Source organism: Rhododendron vialii, chromosome 5a (assembly GCF_030253575.1).
Source record: "Rhododendron vialii isolate Sample 1 chromosome 5a, ASM3025357v1".
Lineage (NCBI taxonomy): Eukaryota > Viridiplantae > Streptophyta > Magnoliopsida > Ericales > Ericaceae > Rhododendron > Rhododendron vialii.
Genome location: NC_080561.1, coordinates 3,263,902 through 3,286,382, shown reverse-complemented (window position 1 = coordinate 3,286,382; position 22,481 = coordinate 3,263,902). Strand labels below are relative to the sequence as shown.

The following is a 22,481-nucleotide window of genomic DNA, read 5'->3' as shown; positions in this document are numbered from 1 at the left end:
TTTCCCGATCGAATTGCGACGATCCGAGCCGCTCAATGTGTTCAGAACGTGATTTTAAAGGTACCCGCGAAAAATCAGCAAAAAAAATGATCGGAAAGAGCTTGATCTGAGCAATTTTTTACTGAACCGTTCAATAAAAAACAATTCGGATCAAACCCTTCCCGATCATTTTTTTTGCTAATTTTTTTCGTCGGTACCCTTAAAATGATATTCTGATCACTTTGAGCAGCTCAGATCGTTGCAATTTGATCGGAAAAGGGGAGTCCCGCATGGTAAGGCCGTGCGGAATCCCTTAGCAGAAGTGGACTATATATATATATATATATATATATATATATGGAAAACAAGGCATCCTTTTTGCATAAAATTTCGAGGCGTAAAGCGCCGGCACCTCCAGCACCACCTCAGGGCTGGCCCTGTGTTTAGGTCATTGTTCCCAACATAAGATGACCAAATCAAGAGCTGTTGACCCTTTTCCCAAGATCGGGCAACCAAAGTAGTTGTGATGAAGTGATGAATTTACGTTCGGGGAATTTATTGAAGACAATCTCGGCAATTTTGTGCAACCTGATTATAAACGACTAAACGTATGAAGAAATGCACTAAAAGTTTAATTTTAGCAACACTTTTAGCCCTTTCCTAAAAGAAAAAGGTTGCGGAATGATCGATGATTGTATATTGGCTCTGCAAATAGGTATAACAGGCGGGGAGCTTAACTTAGAAGCTCTTCTCAACAAATATACATGTCGAAAAAAATAGAACTCAAATAGTACATAAATGCGATCAACCAAAAAAAAAAACCCCCCTCAAATAAGTAGTTAATTTTATATATTGAGGAATGGGGACACAAACTTGGCTCATTAAAAGTCAAGGGGTGTATCTGATTATACTAATATAAACTTGGATCCGGTAATCGTCATCGGTCATCCCTTTGTGTTCTTCACACCTCTTTTTTCCTTCGACAGGTTGCCTTTTGCATACGGTTCTATTTTTTTAAAATCAGCCCCACATTTAATTGGGAATAATGATAATTTTTTTGGGTTGAACGTGTGATAACTATGTGGTGGCGGGTTGGATTGACTATGGGTTAAATCCTCTCAACCTGCTATGAACCCGACCCAACTTGTTACATACAATTGCATGCATGCAAAAAATACCATGCGCATTGCAGTTAAAATTTTCATATATTTAATTTTCCACTATTGAACGTGCACTTCTACATTTAATACCTAAAGAGATGTTTGTTACTACCATTGTTTAAATGACAATTCTTACACTTGTAATTTTGTTTGTCTGCTTTTAATGGGCCTCTTAAAAAATTATCTTTTGATAAATTTTAATTAGTTGTATTAGACAAAATTATCTGTCCGGTGTTTTCGGTTGTTGCCTAACGGCTAGGTGAGCTTCTACGGCAGGTGGTTTGGTGGGTGAATGTTGCGTTGTTCGCCGGTGGGTGGCCATTTGGTGGCGTGGTTGATTTGGTGACGTACGTTCAAGTTGATGTTTGGTCCAGTTCAGAGGGTGGTTTCCGGCGACTGTGGTGGTGATGCTGGAAGTTGTGCAGAAATCTAGGGCTAAGTTTTGGGCTTTCTTGGGTTGGGCCTAGCCCACTTTTTGTAGGCTAGTTTTCTCTTGTGCTTAATTGTAATATTTGGGCTTTTGGCCATCTGGTGTTTAGGCCATATTTGTTGTATCTAAGCATATAGGTCATCATGTGTTTAGGGCTTTGTCTTTTGACGGTATTTTCCAACTTTGGTTGGATTTTCCCTTCCCCTCCCCTCAATAAATTGTTACTTTTGTCAATAAAAAAAAATTCAATATCTTAAAAACTATAAACTATTAAAAATTGCAAGACATGTGGGTGTTATATGACTTAATAACACTTTTGGATTTTTTTTTGTCTTTATTAAAATTTTTTTGCATTTATTAATTTTGCATTAAGCTTTTGAAATTAAAACAATCCAAAAATTTGTTCGTCTTTGATTGTGTAAACTTTTTTCAACTTTGGTCTATAGTTAATACTCCCTCTGTCCCTTTTAAGGTGTCTCACTTCGTAACTCCAACTTATTAAGAAAATATCATCATTAAATCTTTCACATCAATTTTTACCTCCACTTTTCTTATTTACCCTCTATGGAGACATATCATTACACTTTTACTACTGACTTTTCAAAATGGAATATATTTTTAGGGGCAAATGGAAAATGTACTAATTTTTATCCACTTAACTTTACAAAATGGACATTTATTAAGAGACAGCTCAAAATGAAATACTAGACTTTAAAAAGGGGACGGAGGGAGTACTTTTCATATTCTCATCGTCGAGACGAATGATGTGAAGTTAAGAATTATGGCAAAAAACTAAAAAATAAATGAAACGAAAGTTAAATAACACGGTTTGTCTTTAACAAAAATTAAATTAGTCTAAACACCTTCGAATTATGGTACCACACGATTATTAGGGAAACCCGCCTCTGATTTTTCTTTGATTTCATGGTTATGTTAGTTGTTAAGAGAGAGAGAGAGAGAGAGAGAGAGAGGGGCAAAAATCGGATAGATGTTTTAAATTAATACTAAATTCCCAGTCAGGGTTCGGTCCAGGTGATCTAAAGCCCCAGCATTTTCCATTATTCAATATTTTTCCGGTAGGGAAGGGAAGGGGTTCAAGGGTTAAAGGGAGGGCCATGGCGAGTCCGTTGACTGAACCGCATACATAAAGCCTCTTCTGAGATAGAATTAGATGGGGTTACTTGTCGGGCTCAAGGGGGTGGCGAGTCCGTTGACTGAACCAAACAAAAGCTGCTGAGAAACCAAACTCTAACCCAGTAGCAGTGTCGGTCTCAACAATTGGGTTGCCCTAGTCTAACTTCATATTTTGTTGCCCATTTACAATTAAATCATACAAAATAATATATATATATACACACACACACACACACAAGTACAAAAATAACATAAAAAAAAATCAATTGTTGAGAGGAGCTTGAATAACATAAAAAAAAAAAAAAAATCAACATCAATATGTGAACCCCGGTTATACTGTTTTATGATTAGCACGATCCAATTCAAAGAAAATAAATTCTTCTTACATTTTTTGAAGCAAAATTTTCAATTGAGTTATTGTACTTTAGTTATCTAAGAATTCGGGACCCGTTCCGCTAACTTTTGCTTTTTGAATTTTTTAGTTGATATATGTGAGAAGAATGACTTGTCTTGAAAAACGTAAAAAGTTTAAAAAAGCCCCAAATGCCCGAAAATACTTTTGGTGGAACAATGTCTCATTTTCAATTGAAGTTATAGCCAATCTCTTTAATCTCTCTTGCAAAATGGTAGTTTGAAAGTAAAAATAAAAGCAGTAGTAACTCGCTCGATTAGGATTCTTGTAATCTTTGTAATTTATTTTTAAAGATTAATAAAAAAAATTCCCGTTCAAAAAAAAAAAAAAAAAAAAGGCTCCACAAGATAGCTTTTCAACTAAAAAATGAAAGATATATATCAAAAGGTTATGTACAAATTTTTTTTTTAAGTTTCACGGGAAAAAAAGCTCCAGAACTTCTACAATTGCATTTCGCAGGGTTTCGCCAAGTGATGCCCCAACACTCCTCAACTCAACACGTTTTTTGAAGTCTATACACTGAGCGATGTACTCCACGAAAATGTGTAGTGTACGTTTAGGACCATTGGGGCACCACTTGGCGGTGCCCTAAGACCACCAAATAATTTTTCTCCAGAGGGTGAAGTGGGTTAAAGCTGAAAAATAACGTAATGGGGCCGGAGTGTTCATCAAATTGTAATAGGGTTGCGTTCCATGTTTTAACTTTTAGGGAGGAGAGGATGGATTTCAAGTGGAGAGATAATCTAGTTTGGTGTCATCATCAAATCATAATGGTGTCATTTATCAATTTCAAACACAAAATTCAGTAACTGCAACCGGAGAAGTTGAGAATATGAATTGATGCTCTTTCATCCACGGATGAGAGAGATATTCCAAAATACTCCTACTCTTGGCCTGATCAAGCACAGCCCAGTCTATGGTTAGTGGGGAAACGATTTTGGGAGTGAAGAAAACTTAAAAAAGTTTTCCAATTTTCTTGTACGAAGAACTTAACATGGGGCTAGACAGAACAACTATATATGTCGCGTTCAAACGTATTCTCTATTTTCTGTGGTTGCAAATTGTTAGTATTTTGTTTCATGAGAGAAGAAGCCACACGCGGCCCTAATGACGCCATGCGATTATTCAATTCTTTCATCGCCATGACATCATCATTTGAATATTCAATTAACTTGTTAGACAAAGCGCTCTCTCTCTCTCTCTTGGAATCTGGGGCTTTATAAAATTCGGTTCCATAAATGGAAGCAGGGTTCTAGATTTGGAGAATAAAAAAATAAAAGAAAGAAATAAAGAAAGAATTTGAGCAGGAAAAAGACTGGGGAGGGGATTCTATCTGTAACTGTCCTGGAAATTGCTAAAGCTTTTTCAGAAAGTGTTTTTTATTTGATAAATATTGGTTCGTCCTTTGAACTTTGCGGCACTTCGTAACTTCTAGCACCATATTCTCACCCATTGGGATTTTTTGCCTTCAAATAGCATGGTTTTTCAAATTCTATGACAAAACGTGAATGTAATTGTGGTTACTACTATGGACGTGCAAGTTTGTCATATATTTTCTTTGATAAGTGAGTTTGACCATTTATGAGGCTAATCACTCATTAGGACAATGTGCTTTTTTTTTGGTGTCTATTCGGAAAAGGAGGATATAATTTTTCATGAACTGGTAGAAGAAAGGAATTTAATCCATTGAAGTCCAAATTACTAATAAAATGAGTGAACATATCTTTTGTAAAATAGGTGAAGAAATAAGTGCAATCCGGAAAAGCCAGAATTTAATGATTACCTTTGCTTGACTCAGGACTAGGCAACAATGAAGGGATATTCTTTAGGTGACGAAAGACCAGTTCAAGTTATCAGTCTATCTACGCTTGCGAAACTGGTTCGAGGCTTCAACTATCTATATATCTTGGCTTGGTAGATTTTCACCTCGGTCTTCAGCCTTACCAGGACGAGAGATTGTGGGGCCTATAGTCTTTATCATCAAGTGAATTTGCTGCGACAAAGAACATAGCGCAGCGTGTCAGACAAGATCAAAGCGGCTCTGTTGCATCTGATTCTGGGAATGAAAGAACAAGAGAACAAGAAAGACCCCGAAGAGATATATACTAGTATTAATTCAGATGATCTTCGACGACTTAAAGGCAGGATGAACCGTGAAGATGCTGCAGCGAGCCTTGGCGGTAATTTAATGCTTGCCATGTTTCACTTGTTTTCAACCAAAATAACTCTTCAAGGCGAGCTCAATTAGTTTCTTGTAGAATCATTGTAACGATATGAGTTTCTTATGTTGACTCTTTCTCATGCAGTTAGCGTATCCACATTTAAACGCAAATGTAGGGATTACGGGATCAATCGGTGGCCACATATTAGGAAAAAAAAAGGTAATTCCACCCTCACTTACTAGTCACCTGTTTGAATAGTTAAGAAGAGAAATGGATAACCAAAAATACCCGAATAATCCAATGGCCATTCCTCCCTCTCTTCCTACTCTCCTGTTTGGCTAATTACATAGAAATGGAGCATGACATTAGTCTATCCAAAAGTTGTGGGTGCAGAAAGGGAATGCGAGTATTAATTACCAATTTTGTTACTAGGTCTTACTGACAATAGGTGTCTGGTTTTTATGATTGATATGATTGAACCTTCATTATTGTTCTTCGTAATATTCATTTCTCTTCTATTTGCTCTCGTTCCTAATTACTTTTTTTCTTTTCTCCAAATAGTCGGGAGACCCCCCGATCAACATGGAGAAGGAAATACATCAACCGCATGCGAGACGCCATCACATCCTGTGCAAAATGGGATGGGGGGTGAACCGGTTGGTCAAAATCAGGAGGCAAATGTGTTACGACAAGATTTTATGGGAGGCCCAATTGCTTTGAACATAGAAAGTGGTTTAATAATGGGTATCGTGAAATTTTCTTTCAAGTATCCATTTCTCTTCTTCTATTTCATTCTCTCTCGTACCTAATTACTTCTTTTCTTTTCTCCAAATAGTAGCGAGACCCCCTGATCAACATGTAGAAAAGAATACATCAACCGCATGTGAGGTGCCATCACATAATGTGGAGACTGGAATGGAGATTGAACCTGTTGGTCAAAATCAGGAGGCAACTGTATTTCGACGAGATTTTACGGAAGGCCCAACTGCTTTGCATACAGAAAATGGTTTAATAATAGGTTTTTTTTAAAACCCCTCCTTTTCATGATTCTTACCCTGGTAATTATCCTATTGATTACCAAGAAAGTGAAAACGCAGGGAGTTCCTCTGAATGGGCAAGTCAAGTGAATGATCAATCAACTTTGTCCACTCCTTATCAAAATCACAATGCTCTTGTATTTCCCCAGCCTCAAATAACATCGATGCTAAGGGAGAACAGGGGTGGTCCAATAGATTGGACGAATTCTTTGGCTTCACAAGCAGAGCCCTTTTCAGACAGACACATCTCTGGATCTAGTAATTTGGCATTTCCTACATGGTCAGATCAAGCGGCTCCTAGTCAACATGCGGAAGGTCAATCAGTGCAGTCCACTGTTTACCCAGATCACAATGCAGTCCACCGTTTTCCGGAGGGACATGTCTTTGAATCTATTTACTGGAATGAGCATACAAATTCTTTAGCTTCACAAGCAGAGCCCTTTCCAGACAGACTTGTCTCTAGATCTAGTAATTTGACATTTCCTACATGTTCTGAATCTTCTGATACAACTATCCATTTCTCTTCTTCTTTTTTAGTATCTTTCCAACCTAATTTTTTACCTTTCTTTTCTTTTCCCCTAACAGTCTGGAGACTCCCTGATCAACTGGAAGGTCAAACAATGCAGTTCACTGCCCATGCAAATCCAAATGCTCTTGGGCTTCCACAGTTTCAGATAGCATCGTCCCAGGTGCCAAGTGTGAATGAAGGTAGGATAGCTTCACAAGTTGAGGCCTTTTTTATGGGACATGTCTCTGAGTCTAGTAATTTAGCATTTCCTGTATATTCTGATGCAGCAGCTCCTAGCCAACCTGTGGCTACTATTCTCCCAGAAAGGCAAGGTCCGAGGTCCGTGAAGGTAAAGGCAACATATGGGAATGGGAATAGGATAATAAAATTCCCGCTCCCTCTCACGTCTGGAATTAAGGAACTGATGCAAGTGTCAAAGACACTGGACTGGGAGCTTGGTAGTTTCGATGTTGATTATAACGATGAGGATGGGGAGTGGATTTCAATGGCCCATGATGATAATGTAAGTGAATATCTGCAACTTCTCAACTCATTAGGAAATCAAGCAACCAAACTAGAGGTTCGTAAAAAGGTTCCCGATACCACGGATATTTTTTAAACCTGCGGATTATTGAAGCAGCAAAGACCATAGTTGTGTTAGTTCTAGGAATAATATTACAAGGTTGATGCCAATTCCAAGTTCCTTGTGTAACGATACATTTCCTTGCCAGATTTTCCCCTCGAACCTGCTAAATTAAAATATTTCCGGTAATGCTGCCTTCGTAGGGACTCTCTTTGTTTTGGCCTTGGTTTTACCTGGATTTAGCCTGTGATATCAATGCATAAAATCTCATTCCATTGAGTATCTTTTATATCATTTCCTGATGCGGGGATTCGTCGTGTTCACCATCATTGTTGCATTATCTTGTGCATGGTGACGGGGATGAGATTTTTGGGACCATAGGCCCTTTACGTTATGGTTTGTGGGGTGCATTGATGGAAGAGCTCAGTCCTAAATTGTTGTTTCTGCAGTAGCTATCATCAATCATCAATAAGATTTCTCTATCACGTTGACAAAGAAAGAAAAAACTTAAGCCAAAACAACCGCCCTAGTAATGTACAATCCTGGCTCAATACCGAAGTCATTTTCCATTGATTTGAAGTGTACAAAACCTTCTTCCACTGCCTCTGGGCTAGCAAGCCGCTGAAACCGCAACGGAAGTCTCTCCGCTAGGCAGCAACCCTGCCGTTCTGATTTTTCCGAACACAAGCAACCGGCTATCCCCTCCCTGTCTCCCCATTACTTGCATATATATATCTGTATAGAGTTGAGTTTTGTTTACCCTTCATTTAAAATGGTGAACATTTTCCTCTTTTTTATTGATTGAAATTGTGTGAATTCCATCACAAAGTGTGTAGATCCCACCATAAAGTGATGTCTTACTTACCAGAAAGTGTATTGCATGGGTGAGACCTATACCATTTGAACCAATAAGAGGGAGGGTAATGTTCACTCTCTTCTAAGGAGGATGAACAAAATTGCACTCACCTGTATATCATCAAATAATGCCACGACTGAACGTTCCTCTTGGCAGAGGCGTCTATACATTGAGGATTTAGTGGTCACATGAACACCCAATAATATTTATTTTGCTTAGAATACATGTAAAAATGACAGACTAATCTTGTTTTGAACGCCCAATTCAAATATCAATGAACCCCCAATTCTAAAAGTTTTGAACATCTAACCCAAAAACAATTGAACACCCAACCCAACTAATTAAACACTCAACTACAACTCAATAACAGTCCATCAATGCAGGTAATTCATATTTGAGTACCTAACACATTACTTCAAATAAAGCTCACAATCCGAATGGAAAAAAATTAAAAAAAAGAAATCTATTGATTTAAGTATTATACTTTGTATTCTCTCTCCATCTCTATTGTCGATAGTCTAATTGTGTTAATGTTGCATTCGTGACAATAACGACTTTATTATTTTTTGTCTAGTTAGCTTATAGATTACAAACAAAGCTTTAAAAAATTCAACTACATGGCAAATCTCCGTTAAACTTGGATAATATTCCTTTGAATTTAAGACTACGATAGAAAATTTCATCATGTCAACCTAACGAACAATATTTTTTTTAAAATGTCGGTCCCAACATACTCGCTATAATTTCTTTCAAAAGAATTTTAGTAGATTAATACGCCGGTTAAATATTGGCACAGAATATGAGAATTCGTCTAGGACAACTATAAAATTCAACACCCTCCATTCTCGAAACATTGTCTACTACGCAATACGACAACTTTTAAAAAAAATTAAAATATATATAGTATATATTTTTAAGTCCTCATTTCGCCTCATAGTTAATTTGTTTACATTATGGTTAATTTTTTTTGTCTATATTATTTATACTAATAAATGAGGTTATGCACATATATTATTGGTCAATACATCAGCTCATAGAGTTAAAGTAATTTCTAAACACCCTATTACAAATTCCTGGAGCCATCACTGCCTCTTGGGCGCGCAATCTAGATTTCCCAGCAAGCATCTCTTATACTCTTTTTTTTTCTTTTTTTTTTTTGAGAAACACTGTGAACTTGTTTAGTTCATTGTTTCCAACATAAGATGAAAAAATCAAGAGAAGATGGCCCTATCTCAAGTCCAAGCGACTTAGGGCTTGCCCCGTAGTGAACGTGTGCTTCCAAAGTAGTTGCGAGTGACAAATATATGTCCAGGATAATTAATTGCTTTTTTGAAAACTATGGAAAAATTTAATATTATCATTAACAAGTTTTCACTGTGAATTTCACAATAGACCCTACTGAGTTATTGCGATTTATTGTACAAATGTGTATGTCTACCAGATGAATATGATTTTTGGTACACATGAAATGCTCAGGATTCCAGAAAAATGAACGGTTTATGTCACAAACCTAGACGTAGAGGACTCACAATTGAGCGCACTTCGGGAGTGGAGTGCCTTGGAGCACTACAGTCCACAGGAACCCCAAGTCCCCCGCAGAGCTGTTCGGTGTTTGCGAATCCGAAGGAAAATAAGGACAACAGCGCGTCGGTGAAAGTCTACACCACACAGAAGGGGAAAAAAGGAAACAAACAAAAAACAAAAAAGGTCTACACCATACGGAGAAAGGTTTGTTGGGATTCACCAGCCGGCGACGTTTGAGGAGTTTGGATTCAAGGGATCCGGAAGATGAGGGCAAAAAATTTCTGACTTGGTGAATTTTGAGAGACCAAAGAGCCATAGCAACTACCGCCCCACTAAAGACTTAATAGTCAATTTGCAGCTCAATTTGGAGTTGTTATAGTCAGTGCTAACCATAGTTAATATGTGTGAATGAGTTTTATGATGTCGTTGCTTTTGTTTTAATCTAATCCCACTGCTGTCGTGTTATTTTTGCTGCCGTTGAGGGTCTCACGTTTGTTGAAGTACGTTGATCATGGCCTGTTGTCGAGCTGTGGTGATGAGCAGATCATCGTATTTACTATTTACCACTAACCACAGAGACTGCCATGATGCTACTCTGCTCTGCCCAGTTAACATGGATATTTACACTCATATGTCCTTACCCAGGATGTAGCCTTACTAGATTAGGGTGAGATTGTTCAGCCTGATTCATTAGAACCAAAAACCATATTGGTGGTTTTTTTTTTGTTACAAACAATAGGGCGTATCAAAGAGGCCTTATTGTGTTAGTTCCGAGAAGAAAAATATGAGAGGCATCAAACGGTGCATGATTGACAATTGAGAGAGTACTTAGTTAAGTTGATCAACGACAAGAATATCATCGACGATTTTCAATTCCACCCTGGCTTTTTAGTTTTTACCAAAATAGTATTGCAGTATTAATTAACAGTTTTGATATACACATTCAATCCGTGGCAGCTACAAGCTCTCCTGTATCGTCAAGAGGAGACGTATAACCATGAACTGGCATACTTTATCTTTGCTTGCCAAAAATTATTTGCACTAAACTAACGCTAAATTAGGGCCATATGCAAAATCAATCTTCTCGTAGCATAAACAATCTCAGCCCTCTAATTATATCTTACGCGAAAACTTTTGTATAACGTAGTGTTTGAAATCACAGAAAAACAAACATCCGATTTTTGAGACATAATCCAAAATTATATTAACAAAAAATGGAAGTAGATAGTCTTTCGTTTTCAGTCTGACTTGCCCTTCTCAATTATACAAACAATTGGCCTATATTAAATATAAAAAACAATAACATAAGAGTAAGAACATCTCCAACTCAATACTCTATTTGAGAGCATCAAAATAATGTGATTTATTCAATGAGTGATTGTGAAGGAGTTCACTATTCATGTTTAATCCAACCGAATACTCTATTTTCTACTTCCTTATTTTTCAAAAACTCACTTTAAAACTCAAATAGTTCGCTCTATCCCTATAAAATTTGAATTCTCATTTTTCAAAAACTTTTCAAAAATAGTTGAGATTGGTCTCATGTTAAAGATAATGAAATTGTCTTTTGAATGGAATGAACTTTAAAACAAATAGAAGACAAATATATGTGTAAATTACAAGTTATAAGTTATACTCATTTTAAAACACAATAATTCTAGCACCACACCCAAACACACACCCACACGTGTGGGGCCCACCACTCATGTGAGTGTGGGTGTGGTGCTAGCAAGGTGGTTTATAACATGGGGAGTGTTTTGGGGGTTTTCCTCTATATTTCCCGAAAATCCTAAAGACCCTGACCATACACGCCCCAACACGAAATAGTACGGGATCCGGAATGGGCCCCGTGTGCCGAAGCGTGCACAATTGGTGCACACTTGGTCGATGTCCATAGCAGTATATTTTCTCACATCCTCCAAATATAGATGGTGAAACTCTCATCCTCTCAAATAGAGAAGGGGTGAGGGAATGGATTGGAGTGATATGGCCAGTACTCTCATGGAGGTATAAAGTATGAGTTAGATTCTTAAGGGGTTGGGAGAGAGAGAAAGGAGAAAATTAAAGAAAAAAGAAGAAAACAAATCAGTGGCCCATCAGAGAGAGATAAGAGTGTTTGGAGTTAGAGCTTTGGTTTATGCATGTGAACTTACTCCATTATCCCTTGATGTTTGAAAATTGAACCAATGAATTGAAATGGTGTGATGATAATTTTTTGATGCCGGTCAAAGTCTTTGAAGGCATTCAAGAAGTCATCGCGTCGATTGAAAAGTCTTTTTAAGTTTCTAAGTATTTTTTAAGTTTCAAGAGTCAAACACATTTTTTAATTCGTCTATGGTCAAGTCTTTTTTAATTTATGTTTTGAAAATTGTAAGTGTCTTTCCCTATTCTTGGAGGGTTGTTCCAAGACCTATATATTCCTTTGTTATGAATGAAATCCTAGTTTGTGTGTTTGGCTTGTGAGAAATTTATCTTTTTATTTCATTTCTATATCTCTTAGATGGATTCCTTTGAGTGATGAGCGATTCCCACGCACGTCTTGTATCCCTAGTTAAATCCTCGGGTGGTGATATCTATAACCCGTTGGCTTTCTAATTTAGGTGATGAACGTTTATCCGTTTATCCCTTTTTACGTTTTCTTACTTCCCACCTGAAAAATCAGACATCATTTTATACATGAGTAAAACAAAATAAAAAGGGGAATTGATATTCGCGCTCCAAGATTTACTGCAGGCGCTCCACCTTTTTGTTTTTACACTGTGATGTTGCCAGCAACATCACAGTGTAAAAACAAAATATACACTGATGTTGCCAGCAACATCACAGTATAAAAACAAAAAGGTGGAGCGCCTGCAGTAAATCTTGGAGCGCGAAAATCAGTTCCCATAAAAAGAGAGCACAAAGAGTATGGTTCTGACGTCCCATGAAAGAGTGTCAAGCATAATTCAATTATACAAAATAATAACCATATGAGACAAACCTTATGCTTCAACAGTGGAGTGATTTCGGACAAAATCACCAAAGTAGCACAATTAAATAAAATATATATGATCCTTGTATATCAACAACTGGAAAACCCGACAACAACGAGTGTCAGATCAACTGTGATTAGGCCAATCGTAAAGATTACTTGCTTCACGATTCGGAAGGGAAAATTTAGAATTTTGTATTTTTCTCCAATAATCTGACAAGAAGTTCTTATACCACTTGCAAGATTTTATAAGAAATCAAACCATTGAAGAAAAAGAAAAAATTATATCATATATGTATCTATCGCTATGGAAGATGAAAAGCTTTAGTGTGGTTATTTGTCTTCCTCCTCAAAAGCTCTTGTCTTGATCTTAACCTTAGTCTTACGCACAATATGACGGTATAAGAAAATAGGCTAGGGTTTGGAGTGGGGACCTTGACCACATATTTATAATTCCTGATTCCATCATAGCCTATCATAATCATCGATGGAATCATATTAGGGCTCTTTTAATTGGTCTCTACATATAAAACAAGCCCACACCATTTAACGCACGTGATATGACCCAAATACGTGCTAATGGAGATGTGTCTATTACCCGGTCACATTAATAGAACGATCACAACTTAATGGGTAATACAAACATCACTCAAGTCTTATTCGACAACATACAATGTTTAATTTTACGATCTATGTAGGTCCACCAACACAAAATTGCTAACATGTAAGGCTTGGACGAGGTTTTACAAGTTGTATGAGCCTTCTGGTACTGATAGATTGAGCTTAATTGCTGCTATGGTAAACGATCTTAAATTTGAATCAATACCGTGCTAGTAGGAATAAAACGTCCCGGATTGTTTCCCATTATCCACGTGACGATGAATGCAATTGGACCACTAGCATTACCGCTCCGAGCGAAGTCAAAACATGGTTGTTGAATGACGAAATTGTCCTTGAATGGAGGCATTTGGGGTGTAACGAGAGCCGCAACAGCTTTTCCGATGGATTTCCTATTTTGCCAGGACAGAATCATGTTCTTCACGCAATGCTTTTCATTGTTGAATTAACAGGACTTTGGACTATGTTGATTCAACAATCAACAATGGAAAACTCTGTATATTAAAAACTTGATACTGTCGTTGCGAAACAAGAAATACATGATGATTCTATTCCTCTCGCCCTTAATCTTTATGCTTTCCCTATTCCTCATGGTTAAAGATAGGAATGATTCCGGTGGAAAAGCCGCTGAGGCTCTCGTTTCATCCCAATATCTCCATGTGACGAAAATTTCGTCATCCAACAACCATGGTTTGACTTGGCTTGAAGAGACAATTCTAGCGGCCCAATTGCATCCATCATCAGCCGGATCACGGAAAACAATCTGGGATGTTCTACTCCTCCTACCAAGGTATTGATTCACGTTATTTTGATCATGTGAGTTTGTCCTTCTCCTTTGAGCTCGAAGATTTTTTGATATCCACAACGAATCTTTCCTTGATTGCTACTCAAGATTTTTATCGGTGTTGTGACGCTTCCCAATCTCAAGACTAAGTTTAGCTATTTGTTTTCCTCGACCACTGTTTTTCCTTTTTAATAGTGCAAATCGTTCACGGGAGATTAGTAGTAGCGAATTTCATTATAATGGATTAGATCATTATAAGTACCATTTTGAAACTTGATTTAGTTGGGTGCTCTCGACTTGAAACTTCATTTAAGGCGACTCAAAAACTTCATTAGATGTGTCATCGTAATGAAGGTTCTGTGCATCGATATTTTAATGTAAAAAGTTACGATGTGAAATGAATTTATCTATGTTATTTCCACTCTTTGGCATCAAACTGTGGAAACAAATTTTAGGATTGGGTTATGGCTATGGGAATTAAGACGGGGTATATTCCATTAGTATTGGTTTGATTGTTTTCTGGAGGTTGGTTGATTGCTTGGTTAGGTTAATTTTTTTGGAGTTGATGGTGTATTGGCTTGGTGAGGTATCACTAATTTGTGTCCGACAAGAAAAAATTCGTAGACTAAATCAACCGGGAGTTTCGGGACTGCGTTTTGAAATTAGTTTCATAGCGGGTTGCTCAAATTGATTTGCAATGATGTGCTCAACTTTGATTTAGCAGCCTAACATTGGTCTTCTATTAATGAACCTTCTGCGGATCAAAAAAAAAAATTTTAATGCACCTTCTGTACTACTCTGTTTGTCTCAAAAATGATGTCCATTCACACCTCTCACAAAAATTATCTGTATTATTTTAATTTAGAATGTTTTTTTATATGCAATATAGATCTTGCTTGATAGATCTCACTTAATAATTAATAGTACCATACAAAGTTTCTAAAATTATAAAAACCATTATAAATTACAAGACATGGATAATTTTTTGAATGGTGTGATGAGTCATTTTGGACATTCTTTTTGGAACAGAAGGACTATAAGTGAAAGTGTTTTTTTGTTTTGTATAAGCAAAAAAGCTAGGATAAGTTTTTTTTTTTGTTTTCTTCTAAAATCTCTTGATGAACAAAGGAACATATTTGGCTCGTGGTTGAAAATGTTTGTAAAATCTGACAGGCGTAGAGAGGCACTGTGCCGTGTCAAGCTTGTTAATTAAGAATTAACATAGCAAATGAAATGATGATGCAAAGGAAAATAAAAACTTAACCAACGAGTTTGAGTACTGGACTCGTATTCATAAACAAACTAAAAAAAGCCTATCACTAACCAAAAAAAAACTAAACTAAAAGCCTAACTCTTGTATAAGTACAAGAAATACAATCTAAGTCCAACGCACGACGTCTTCCTGATTGGAGTGGATAACGTGTGACGTTGACGGCCGAACCCCTTCTAGAAAGGGTTCGCGGTCAATTCCCACCACAGTTAATAATTTTTATGGCGAAAGGGATATATTTTGACAGCTGATTTTGCCACTCCCCTATTTGTTAATGTCACACTCCTTTTTGTTTTTATTAAGATGAATTTACTAAAATACCCTTGCATTTGAAAAGTGAGAAAAAGCAAGAATCATAAAGTGCATGGGTATTTTATTGGCAAAATTATTAGCCTATATTTTTGAACATTAGTAATGATGAGTATATTTTTAATTTTTGAACACTTGTAATCGAGCACCGGGGAGCTGATGCGTGTGACTGGTAGCTGCCCGGCCACACTGCTCTGGTCCTCTTGGGGGCTCTGTTTGGAACGACACGATGTTTACTCGGTCAAATTAATCTTCCCCGACTATTCCGAACATCAAGCATCGTGGAGAACAGTTACAACTTCCCACGATCCCTTGATCAGTGGTTAACAAACCGTGGATCTCACCATCTTCGTCCACCTGTGGAATAACCGCCATCCACTCCCACGATCTAATCCCATATTTGATCTCCGAGGTTGTCTAGCACTCCATATCACGTATAAATATGGTAACTAACGGTAAGAAAAGGTACACACTCTGTTCATCCTACTTGACAGAGCATTTCTATCAATTCACTGACTGACTTAAGTTTTGGAGGGTCCACGACTGAAAGCACTTCCGGCCAATGGGCTTTGTTTTGCAGGAACTCCTTGAAGACGGAGCTCATGTTGACTCACCATTTTTGTGCATCAACAAATAACATATACAGACCGTCTGTTCTAGTGAACGGAAAACCCCAACTAGAGTGAAGCGATCAAACCCTTTCAGAAAGAAAGAAACAAACAAATGAAACGGATTAAGCCAGATCAAAATTAGCACGAGGATTGGATAGCCATCCGGTGGCTGTCCAACTATCCGTAGCGAAGACCATTTACCTTTGATACCCATGGACTTGTTGAAAATTTATACTAAAAGTCATACTTTTATGTAATGGATTAATATTTTATTATTTTATATTAATCAATTTTATCCTTTTTGATGAGAATCTGTTATGGGCAATGTTTGCAAAATATTATTTGATGTTGTGCTTGTGTGTCTCTTATTCTACATAGCAGATGATCCAGTGTATAGAGTGTGACTTACATACGGAAGATTGGATTATCGTTTATTGTGAAATATAAGATTTAGTTTACGGTCTTCAATGGAACTAGACATACCATCGGTAGGACTGTAGTACAATATTTTAGTAGGTCTGTCTCTTGATTATAAGGAACGGTCTAGTTCCCATAAGAAGACGTTCTTGGGTGGGCTTGACAAGGGGCGAGCTGCTTTATGTTGGTGCGCCGCACGTGAAGGAGCGTCGAAACAAAAAATAAAAAAAGGTTCAAGTTGCTTAACATTAGGGTTTTTTTTTTTTCTATCATATTTTAAACATTTACACATTGTTTGAAAAATATGCATGGAAGAGATGAGAAAATCGGAGGCCTTCCCAGGAAACAAAGAAAAAAATGAGAGAAAATAAAGAAGAGAAAAGAGAAGGAAAATACTAAGGGGAGGGATGAAGTAAAAGTGAAGGGTAGATTTTACTTTCGTCCTCCCAAATGAGGACTCAAACAAAGAAGAGGGAAACTTTTCCATTTTGTCTTTATTATTTTTTTTCATATTTTCCAAACAAATCCTTAACTTGAGGAAAAGAAGGAAAAATCTAAGTTTTTTCTTTTTCTTTTTCATTTTTCCTTGGTTGGTTTGAGAAGAAAGAAAGGAGAAATTTACCAACTATAGTATTACTGAATAGTAAATTCCTTTTAACATTTTCCTTACTCTTTCCTTGGTAAATCTTTTATCTTCTCTTCTCTAGCTTCTTTCATTCTACATAAGTTCCAATTGGCTCATCTTTCATGAGAGTGGACAACGATCCGATGATCCAAATGTGGGCCGGTGAACTCTTTCTAGAAAGGGTTCACGGCGCTAGACACTACAAATTGTCAAACCCAAACAAGGAAGCGAGGGATCCAAACGCACGAGCCTATTGGCGGATTGAAAAAAAAAATAAAAAAATCAAGGAAGCAAGGGACCAAAAAGGCTCAGACTCGCCTGTTATATAACTAATATGCGGAAAGCCCCAGCCCCAATGAAGCCAATCAAAACTTATTCCCCGATCAAAATATAAGCGAACGAGCTGAAGATTAGCAGGGCGCTACTACTTGTACGACACTACCTTCTTTGATAAATCTACGGAGTAGTAGTAGTAGTAATATTTCCGAATGGCAGAAGGTAGGTTCACGGACCTCTGAATTATTCGAATGGAGCGAACCAAATCAACCCCCCCGCCGGTTTTCCGTGAACCGATCTTTTCCCTTGAAAACCACTTAGTCAATGTGCTCAGTATTACCCTTCTCTTTTCTCTCCTACTTTCTCTTGATATTTTTCTCTCATTTGATCTTCATCCTTTGGTTTTTGACGTTATCGAATGTTTATATTATTCGGTATGGGGCGTCTTATGTCTTTTTTTGCTCCCATATCTTAAAAAATGTATACGCTTATGCTGCAAATACGGGACATGAATCCGAAAATGCTCTCGACAACTTTCTGTGAACGGGCCATCTTTATCAATGATACGTTCATGTACATCTGTGTCCTCTTGGCTCTCCTAGTACTTTTTGATGATTGGTCTTTCGAATTGGATCTTCATGATTCTCATTTGATTGTCCTCTACATTATTATTTTGCATTTGGTATTCGGCCTCATAGCTTACTTTCTCGGGGAGATTTTGCAAACAACATGGACTATTGATGGCACAAGAGGGGGCCCTTTCCTCTTGATTATCCTAGTTTCTACTGATTGTTCTGACGAACTTGATCATCCTGTTTTTTTTGTTCTTTTCATGGGCCTCTTCATTATTTTTCATAGGTTCCTGACACCCAAGACGCTAGCTATTTACCCGAAAATTAAGGGCATAATTTCAGACTTGTTGAAATTTGTGAGGGGGGAAAACAGGGAAGAAAAACCATTGGCAGATTCTGATTCTACAAACAGCAGGACATATCAGAGAGAATGCATTACTAAGAATATACTTGGTTTAGAGGATCTTCAACAACATTGTTGTGGTAGATGTGATGCTGCTGCAAAGAGCTTTTGCGGTAAGCTTCTATTTTTACCTAGAACATAAATTATTGCTCGTTTGTTTTGGTATATTATCTGGTTATGTGACTTATGTCGAGTTGGAAATGCAGGTATATTTTTGTTTCTCTGCAACAAAAGGTTTTGTGCTAAGTAACAGTCCTTGATTGATAATCATGTTTCGAAGTCTCCTATGCTTTTCTGCAAAATTTCTGATTCCGCTATTGAAATTTGGTTTGTGTTAGTTACCCCCCCGGTCATTTATTTAGCTCCTAATGGCCTCAAAATTAATCCATTGCAGCTATTTGTGATCCGGGATTGCACACAACAGATTCCCTTACTCGGAAGTCATTCGAAGTACTAGAGAATCTTATGCCCTGGGAACAGCTGAGGAATGCTATAGACATAGACCAAGCAAGACAGATTCAGACACAAATGTGTCGGAAACTATTTGATGCACGTGGGGGCCACCCAATACATGTGGACACATACTTTGGATGGCTCCGGACACATCTATGTTTGAATTTGTGTGACTCTGTTTGTATCCATAGCATTTTTGGGGAACAGACTATTGACTTTGTACACATCGTATCTGTTCCCGAAAAGAAAATTGTGACAATTAAGACATTTAAGAGAACGTTCAGAACTATGAGTGCTAGTTTTGAGGATCACAACCGACATTGTAGCAGCAGCTGTAAAGGTGCTAGCCTTGGTGGTAAGCGAATGCAATTTATGAAGTTTTGCTTGTGATCTCACTCTTGTTTATGAACCATCTAATGCTTCTGGCGACGCACATGAAATTTACGTTTTCTTACCTACTTATTGGTGCTCATGCAGCAGAGCGCAGGGGATCAATTTGGTACACAGTGAAGCGCATATATTGGCAACATGTGATCCATTGGTGCCCATTTCGACGAGTAAATCACTTTTATTTTCATGTCTATCAAGTCTTCTTCATTTTTCATTTTTCTTTTTTATAGGTAATAGGTAACAGTAGTGATTTCTCCCTAACGTGAGTGGCTTCTTGGGGGGGAGGATTTTGGAGATCTCGTTGGGTTCGCTACTCGTGCTTCATTGGTACGTTGCTCATCGCCTGCTGGTGCAGTGTGGCAGTCGTTGTGGTGCGGCGTTCCATTTCGGTGAGGTCCCGCCTGCCAACACTGTTGGGTGTTGCCGGTTTTGCCTAACCACGTTGTGGATCAAGTCAAGTGCCAGGTGGAAGGCTTGGTTTTCTCTGATGGGCCGAGGCTCTGATCAGTTGTCTGGTTTGGAGATGTGGTCCGGTGGCGTGGTGGCTGCAGTTGGAGGAATTGGTGTGGTGGTTGCTGCTTGTGGTTGGTGGAGGCTGGGATTGAAGGGGGGCGGCTGTGGTTGCTAGTAGGGTTAGTGTTTTTTTAGGTTATGGGCTAAACGTACTTGTTTAAATCTAGCTAGGAGCGAGAGAGAGAGAGTAAACGTACTTGTTTAAATCTAGGAGAAGAAGCCAGAAATTACTGAACATGAGTAACCATGTGTAAACTAGGAAAAGAAAGACGTGCAATGCATAAAAGTCCAGATTTACTGATTACCTTACTAAACTAAGAACTGGGTAACAATGTAGGGGTATTCTTTAGGAGGGGAAAGACCAGCTGAAGTTATCAGTTTCTCAATGGAAGCGACACTTGTTTCAAGGCTTGAATTCTTAATCATGTATGGCGTTCGACGACTTCGCCGTTCTGCCTTACCAAGTGGAAGTGAGAGTGTGGGGCACATAGCCTTCTCATAAAGCGAATTTGCTGCTACAAACAACAGATCATGGGGCAGACAACATCGGTATGGCTCTAGTGCATCTCGTCCTGAGAAGGAAAGAACCAGGGAAACAACAAACTGGGAGGGTATAGCTTCCCGTGTAATTACTTTTGAGCATCTCCAACAACGTTTTGGAAATAAGCGTGAAGATGTTGCGAAGAGCCTTGGCAGTAAGTTACTGCTTGCCATGTTTCTCTTGTTTTCGACTAACTCACTCTTCAAGGAGAGCTGTATCACTCGTGGAAGCAGATATAACCATACGGTTTTCTCATGTTTATTCTTGCTCATGCAGTTAGCGTATCCACCTTAAAGCGCGTGTGTAGGCATCATGGGATTCATCGGTGGCCAAATCGGATAAGAAACAGAGGTAATTCATCCCTCTCCTTCCTAGTCCCCTGCTTAGATTGTTATTTGTTAAAGAGGAGGGAAATTGAGAGAAACCATGATGCCCCCATAATCCAACTTTGGAATTCTTCAAAAAATTGAGGTACTTGCACTGAAAGGGAAAGGGAGTAATGGTTACTAATTTGGTCCCTAAACTTCCTGAAAAAAGGTTTCCGATTATATGATTCACATATTAGAACCTTCTTTCCTTTTTCTTTCTATCATCTATCCTTCCGTAAGAAGACCCAAGGTTTTCTTCTTTTTTTCCACTTATTTTCTCTCCTAAATTTTGCAAGTTAAAAAGTGTTTACAACTATCCATTTCTCTTCTTCTCGATCTTTTGTCATCTTTCCAACCTAATGTTTTCTCTTCTTCTTTTTTCTTTTCTCGAAACAGTGTTGAGACCCCCTGATCCACATGGGGAAAAGAATTCATCACTCACGTTCAAGACGCTGTCAACAATTGAGCAAATCACAGTGGACAACGAAATGGGTTGTCAAAATCCGAAGCCAAATGAGTTTCAACCAGATTCATTTGAAGACCTAAACTTCCGGAATACAGAAATTGGTTCCATAGCAGAGATGCTAAGTGATTGGGATTTTCTAGCTTCAGAGGAAGAGCCTTCTCTGGAGGGACATGTCTCTGGATCTGTTAACTTGACAGTGGCTGCATGTTCTGACCCAGCTCCGTGCCAACATCCCATGCCGACTTTTCCCGACACGATGACTACGACGTCCCACATGATGCCTCATCTCGCAGCGAAGGGAGATATGAGGTTTGTGACGTTGAAGGTAACATACGGGAAGAAAATAATAAAATTTCAGTTCCCTCTAATGTCGGGAATTATTGAATTGAAGGAAGAAGTGAAAAAGAGACTAAAGTTGGAGCTTGATAGTTTCGACGTTGAGTATAAAGATGAGGATGGGGACTGTATTTTCTTAGGCTGCGACGAGGACTTGAGGAACCATCTGCAACTTTTTAGCAATCAAGTAATCAGGCTATTAGTCGTTGATAGTGATGCCAATATCGCAAATTTTCGTTGAAGCTGTCGATCATTGAAGGGAAAATTAACCGTAGGTAGGTCTAGTTTTAGAAGTAAAATGACATGGTTGTCACCAGTTCCATGTTCTTTGTGTAAAGGAACATTTCTTTGTAGTTGGTAAATCACGTAAAATCATTGTCCTGCATTCTTTTTTTCTTTGCTTAATTGTCCTAGCTTTGTATGTTTGTTGATTGGCGGATTAATCAACTATGCCGATAGTCATCACATAAAATCAAACGACCACTGCGTTTTACCTACTACCCAGCCTCTCCACCAGCTCTAGAATTCTTGCATGTGTTCATTCTTCCTTGTACTCCAACCGTGAGACTGGGTCCAATTAATCAAAGCCAGTGCTTCTCCTGCAAATGAACGAGCGAGCTAAGGCCACAATTTTTAGCTCATTTAATAAACGGGATGAGCCCAAGCCATAAGATGCTCAACTCCAATGAGCTTGCAAGCTGACCTATGCATATCTATGTTTTTTTTTTTTTTTTTGTACTTGGAGACAAGGTCCTCTCTCTCTCTCATATGCG

The 22,481-nt window shown here is 38.1% G+C and overlaps 2 protein-coding genes across 2 annotated transcripts; both read left to right on the top strand.

Annotated features, from left to right (window-relative positions):
• Window positions 1–5,162: 5,162 nt before the first annotated feature.
• On the top strand, window positions 5,163–22,093 carry LOC131325780 (uncharacterized). The gene is made up of 5 exons (XM_058358229.1): window positions 5,163–5,295; window positions 5,422–5,496; window positions 5,839–6,021; window positions 6,113–6,187; window positions 21,390–22,093. The coding sequence occupies exons 1-5, from the start codon at window positions 5,178–5,180 to the stop codon at window positions 21,947–21,949; spliced, it is 1,011 nt and encodes a 336-aa protein (XP_058214212.1). The 5' UTR covers window positions 5,163–5,177; the 3' UTR covers window positions 21,950–22,093.
• LOC131325779 (uncharacterized) lies at window positions 17,761–22,093 on the top strand. The gene is made up of 4 exons (XM_058358228.1): window positions 17,761–18,754; window positions 19,036–20,692; window positions 20,815–20,889; window positions 21,303–22,093. The coding sequence occupies exons 1-2, from the start codon at window positions 18,145–18,147 to the stop codon at window positions 19,482–19,484; spliced, it is 1,059 nt and encodes a 352-aa protein (XP_058214211.1). The 5' UTR covers window positions 17,761–18,144; the 3' UTR covers window positions 19,485–20,692; window positions 20,815–20,889; window positions 21,303–22,093.
• Window positions 22,094–22,481: the final 388 nt, after the last annotated feature.